Below are 6,270 nucleotides of genomic sequence, written 5' to 3' on the forward strand. Positions count from 1 at the left end.
TGAGTTGGGGTTTTTTTTTTTTTTTTCTTTTTTTGGAGAGGTTTTTGCTATAGGGCACGTGCGCTCGCCACACAGACAGACAGAGAGACAGGGAGACAGAAAACGAGAAATCACCCCCCGGGGGGATGGCCATGCTGCAATCCCTTCTCCTCCAGTCTCCTCTCGGGATCTTGGGCACATGCACACACATGCCCGGCATGAATTTAAGCCACCAGGTCCAGGACTCGAACCGCGGTTGACTACGTGGGAGTCCAGCGACATAGCCATTACGCTAACTGCTGGTTCCAATGACATGGTTTTGACCGAACTCACTAACTCTAGAAGAGCCGCCTGGCCCAAGGAACCTCAAGGCCATGGCGCCCAGAGACTTCAGACGAAAGCCTGACCCTGGGCGGTACAGAGCCGCAGAGAGAAGTGCTCCAGGGTGCCGAGGGCTCGGCCTTTCCGTACCCCTTCCCTCTGCACCTCCGGACAGGCGGACACTGTAGGCATTGCAGGGAGAGAGGATGAGGGCTGTCAGTCTCAGCCATGGCTGGGAAACACGGTCTCCACTTACAGGTTCCATCCGGAAGACAGGTACTCCACAGGGCCCAGGCCAGCCACCTTCAGGAACAGCTCCACCCCGTAGACTGTGGGCGGGAGGAGGGGTGAGCGGCAGCGCCCTCCCTCTCCCCTCCCATGCCTGGCCTGGCTCAGCTTCTTCTTAGAGGTTCCCCCTAGCTGCCAGTCTCCCCTGCAGGCCGCACGCCCTCTGGACTGAGCCAACGTCACGGCAGGCCCCACTGTGAGGGCACGCGCTCTGCAGAGGGCCGGTCGCAGATGACGGTCAATCAGGGCAACTGCTTAGGACACAGACCTCCCCCTACACCCCCTGCTTTGGGAACTGCCCAGCCATCTGTCCACCCGCAGGCGCTTCCTGAGCACCTGTTCCATGCCGGGCAGTGCAAAGGGCACCGGGCTGCAACAGGGGCCCACACCACACAGAGCCTGCAGCCCAGACCTTGCGGTCTAAGCAGGAGGAGGGACATGTGAACAGGGACCGGGAGTCTGGCGTTCAGGGCTGTTCCAACCTCACAGGATGCTGGGGAGAGTCAGACAGAGAGGTGGGGCACAGGGCAGAGAGCACAGGCCAGGACACAACCCGTGCAGAGGCCCAGAGGTGAGAGTGTACTAGAGAGGGAAACGCTGCCTGGGGAGGCTGGAGTGGCCAGGTACACGCTGGCCAGGCGTGAGTCCCACCTCAATCTGAACTGGGCCTGGAGGGCAGTGGAGGGCCACAGGAAGGTTTCAAACAAGGGAAGAATGGAATCATGCCACTTTTCTGCTCCATCCTTCTAAGCTTCTAGGGAAGAGCCACAGGATTCTAAAGCAGATGAAAGGTCTCCTAGCCTGTGGTGAAGACAAGCAATCGGCCACTTACTGGTAAGAAAAACAAGGTAACTCCAGGGCACGTGCTTGGAGAAAAAGTTCCCACCTGTAAGACGGAGAAACAGCAGCTTAAGAGGCAAGTCAGGCATGCCAAGATGTGGCCACCTCCTCACTGGGGCTCACCTTTCAGCATGAACGTCTCCACGAGGATCCAGACCCCATTGACAGCCACCACCAAGTCTGAAACGGACAAGCCATGGAAGACAGGGAAAAGGCATGTGGGCTCAGAAATCTACAGGGCCCAGCTCAGCGCCTGGGGAATTCTGGGGGGCAGAGAACAGAACTGCTCCACATACTCATTTGAAAGGGTATTTCTTTCTGCTCACTGCTTTTATTACAAGATCTAGGTCAATCAGTGGTTTCTCTTAGAAAATAGCTCCAAATTTCTAAAAACATCCTCTACGCTACTTTAGGATGTTGGTTAAGAGCTATCTTGACAAACTCTATATGTTATTCCAAGTTGGTGTCAAAGATGGACAAGGTACAAAGAGTTTGAGTATCAAAAAATACTTGTTGTGGGACAAGCAGTTAGTGTAATGGCTGTGTCACTGGAGTCCCATGTAGTCGACTGCGGTTCAAGTCCCGGACCCGGTAGCTTAAACTCATGCCGGGCACGTGTGCATATATGCCCAAGATCCTAAGAGGAGAATGGAGGAGAAGGGATTGCGGCGTGGCCATCCCCCCTAGAGGGTGATTTCTCGCTTTCTGTCTCTCTCTGTCTTTCCGGTAAGTGCACACACCCTATAGCAAAAAACTCTCAAAACAAAACAAAACAACAACAACAAAGAAAACACTTGTTGGTACCAAGCTGATACTTCCATTAGAGGTATCTGACTTAAACAGAACGCATGTACTAGTTAGCAAAACTACATATGTGTTTAGCCTGGTACCTTATGATCCCTCTTCCAGAGATCCATCCCAAGGATGCACTAACAAAAACACAGAAGGATGAACACTGATAGCTCTTCACGCGGCTATTTGTGATACCAAAACACTAGAAACAACCCCCAAACCGTCCAGGGGGGCTGGTTGTATGCACTGTGGTTCTCATGAAAAGGCACCCTATCTACCAGAGAAAGAAACAGGGTACGGCTCTGTGCATGACACTGGAATAGTCTCTAGGATGCAACTGTTAACTAAGAAAAGTGAGAGAGGAGAAAAAAGAGTGTGAAGTATGTGATCGTTTATTTAAGACAGAGATATGCAAATATACGTGTCTACTTCTCGCTCTGTTCAAAGCCGAAGCCTACACACTACACGCTGGGTAAGTGACGGGGGTATATAACCTAAACTTCCTTGACTATATTTCATTTTGTTGATCTGACTTGAGAACTATGTAAATATTGTATTGGGTCATTGGAAAAGTCATGACACCTTCTCTCTCTCTTTTTTTTTTTTTTTTTTTTTTAGAGAGAGATTTTTGTTATAGGACGTGTGTGCTCACCGGAGAGACAGACAGAGAAACAGAAAGTGAGAAATCACCCCCCAGGGGGGATGGCCATGACAAAAATCTCTTCTCCCCCATTCTCCTCTTGGGCTTTTGGACACACATGCACATGCGCCTGGAGTGAGTTTTAAGCTGTCGGGTACAGGACTTGAACCGTGGTCGACTATGTGGAAGTTCAGTGATGTAACCATTATGCCATCTGCTGGTCCCCATGACACTTTTTTGCATAGAAAAACATAGGAAAATATGACATGACTTTTTCGACAATGCAATAGATAGTTATAAAATATAAAACCCTAAAAATCAAAAGTAAAGTGAAATAAAGGACCCTAAACATCCAGCTGGTGACATATCCACGTGGAGAGGAATTATTCCAGGTGATCTTAAAGCACAGTAAAATTGGCCTTCCATTTGGGGAGACCTTATGTAAGGGACTTGAGCTCTGGCACTTGGGGTTCCAGAGTCACCCCTCCACAGACCTGAGGGATGTCTATAATCTGAATGTCTCTCCTGGAGTGATGTCCCTAGTAATTATATTGTTGGGATTGCTATTCTGAGAACACTATAAAGCAAATGAGTTGTGGTGATAGTGTTGTCAGGAATTTGCATTTTAAGATAAAAAATGTACATATGTAAGATTAACCAAGTTAAATAAAAAGCTTGTTGTCCTGAATCAAAGTATCAGAAATAACTCACAATACAGTTTATCTTACAAAACAAACAAACAAGACTTAGGATCAGCAGGTGGCATAGGGCATAAGGCTCTGGACTCCCACCAGGCTAACTGTGGTTCAAGTCCCGGACCTGGCAGCTTGCTTTCTCATTCTACCGCCACCCCCCACCCCAGCCCTCTCTGTCTCTCTCTCTCTCTCTCTGTAGCAAATTAAAAAATAATAACAACGGTGCTTGCTTCGGCAGCACATATACTAAAATTGGAACGATACAGAGAAGATTAGCATGGAATCTGAGCAAGGATGACATGCAAATTAGTGAAGCGTTCCGTATTTAATAATAATAATAACAATGATAAAATTAAAACAAATAATTATAAAACGAAAATAAGACTCTGCCTCTGGTCACGAAAGACCAAGAAACAGTGACTGACAAGCAAGGAGCAGCCCAGCGCCTCACACTGTGGTCTCTAAGTACCATTTCCCGTGGAAACGAAGGAGAGCTCCTCGGAAAGACTGCGTCTCAAGCCTCTAGGGTAGTGCCATTCGAGAATGTTCCAGGACAATGAAGATGCTCTCACCTGCACTACCCAACTGCTAATGATCAGCTCTCTGTGGCTATTGGACATGTGAGACATGACTGGGTAACTCCAGCTTTAAAAATGTATTCATTCATTTATTTTAATTTGACCAGAGAGAGACATACACAGAGAGAGAGAGAGAGACAGAGGGAAAGTGAGAAAGCAAGCCACCAGGTCTGGAACTCGAACCATGGTTAGCCATGTGGGAGTGTCCAGCACCTTAACCACCATACCACCTGCTGGTCCCCAGTAAGTGCATTTTTTATATGAGTTACACGTAAAAATATATATATATATGTATGTCATGATTTTTCGAACAACCCAATAGAATATTCCATCTTCACTCTTATTCAGATCCCGCTTTAGGTTTTTACCACATCCAACAACACACTCCAGTTATAACTACCACGTTACATGAGGCACGAGTAAGGGACAATCCTCTATCTTCAACTAAGAATGTCAAGAGGGTGGAAGAGCAATCTGTAGCTTGAATGAGACTTGAGAAGCACTAGCAGATGACATAGTAGTTAAGGTGCTGAACTCCCACATGGCCAACTGCAGTTCGAGTCCTAGACCGGGTGGCTTCAAGTCCTAGATGCACCGGGCGCGTGTGCATGCGTGCCCAAAATCCCAAGAGGAGAATGGAGGAGAAGGGATTACGGTGTGGCCATCCCCCCTGGGGGGTGATTTCTTGCTTTCTGTCTCTCCGCTGAGTGCACACGTCCTATAGCAAAAATCTCTTCTCTTTCAAAAGAAATAAGTAAATAAATAAAAACAGACTTGAGAATCTCATCCACCAACGATATAAAATCCAGGTTGAAAGAATGATGAGTGGAGTGAGGAGAAAGACGAACAAGAAAGATTGCCCATGAGCTCTAAGTGTGAAAGGTGGGGAAGGGCACACGCATGTGCCTTCTAAGCTCTCTGCTCTTACACACGCCTGGAATTACCTAGAATTACAAAGCCGAAAACATGACTGCAGGACCAATCTCTTGCCTCTTCGTCCCCTTCTAGAACAAGAAAGGACGCAGGAGGAGAAGGACCTAGGGCCATGAGAGGTCACTTACACATGAAATACTGGAAGGCCTTGGACTTCACGAGGATATTAATTCCTGTTTGGAGAGAAGAAATGTGAAAATCAAAATCCGCATGTGAATTCCCCTACCACTGTGGGTATGTGGGCCGCCAGGGTATGTACGCCCAGGGTGAAGGAGGAAGGCCTGCTCTATGAGTGGCACTCACGCTTCAGATCCCAGACAGGGCTGCACTGACCACACCTGTCCTGGGAGAGCCTGGGCAACCCAGAGCCAAGACAGAGTAGAACAAAGCTTCGCTGAAACTTACACGGCTGCTCCCCTCGGCCTGGGATTAATGCTCCACCACCTGGCTAACCTGGAGCGCAGAGGCCATCAGAATGCCTGCAGTTAAGAGTCCCCTGGCTACAGAAGTGCTGGGACTCATACGACGTCCCCTCCTCCCTGCCACTTGGCTATCATCCCAGGGGGTGCAAAACCCTCTAAAGACGGGGCCACTGTCATTGTTAAGGGAATCAGATCCCACATGGCAACTGCACTTGGCTAACTAGCAGCCCAGGGGGTGCAAAACCCTTTAAAGACGGGGCCAGCCCTGTGGTTAAGGGAATCAGATCCCACATGGCAACTGTCATTCATATCCCGGTCCCGGAGGCCTGACAAACACACCAGGCACGTGTGCGTGGGTGCCCCAAATCCCAACAGGATGGAACAAAGGAGGAGAAGGGACTGCAGCGTGATCATGCCCCACTGCGGGGTGCTTTTTCCCTTTCCCTCTTTCTTGCTCTCTGTCTCTCTCTGGTGAGCACATGCACCCTACAGCCAAAAAAAAAAAAAAGAAATAACAGTTGGATCCGGGACCTAGCTGTGGGAGAAATCTCAAAACACTGGGTTGTTGGAAAACTCATGATGCATTTTTGCATAGAAAAACATAGATAAAATATGTCATGGGGACCAGCAGTTGGTTTAACGGCTACGTCGCTGGATTCCCATGTAGTTGACCACAGTTCAAGTCCTGGACCTGGTGGCTCAAACTCACACCAGGCATGTGTGCGTGTGTGCCCAAGATCCCGAGAGGATAATGGAGGAGAAGGGATTGCGGCGTGGTCATC

At 48.9% G+C, this 6,270-nt stretch overlaps 1 protein-coding gene and 1 non-coding gene across 2 annotated transcripts in view; one reads left to right on the plus strand and one right to left on the minus strand.

Annotated features, from left to right (window-relative positions):
• Positions 1-6,270, minus strand: part of TPCN1 (two pore segment channel 1) — a gene marked incomplete in the record, with an annotated part of 99,292 nt that overhangs the window by 18,269 nt on the left and 74,753 nt on the right. The window contains 4 exon segments of the mRNA XM_027773129.1: positions 557-629; positions 1,421-1,474; positions 1,552-1,608; positions 5,195-5,239. Of these exon segments, the coding sequence (XP_027628930.1) occupies positions 557-629; positions 1,421-1,474; positions 1,552-1,608; positions 5,195-5,239 (229 nt within the window).
• LOC114008363 (U6 spliceosomal RNA) lies at positions 3,778-3,884 on the plus strand. Its single transcript, XR_003549911.1, has one exon. It is a non-coding gene; the product is annotated as a U6 spliceosomal RNA (small nuclear RNA).

The sequence above is a fragment of the Tupaia chinensis genome, unplaced genomic scaffold (genome assembly GCF_000334495.1).
Source record: "Tupaia chinensis unplaced genomic scaffold, TupChi_1.0 Scaffold000323_1, whole genome shotgun sequence".
NCBI lineage: Eukaryota > Metazoa > Chordata > Mammalia > Scandentia > Tupaiidae > Tupaia > Tupaia belangeri.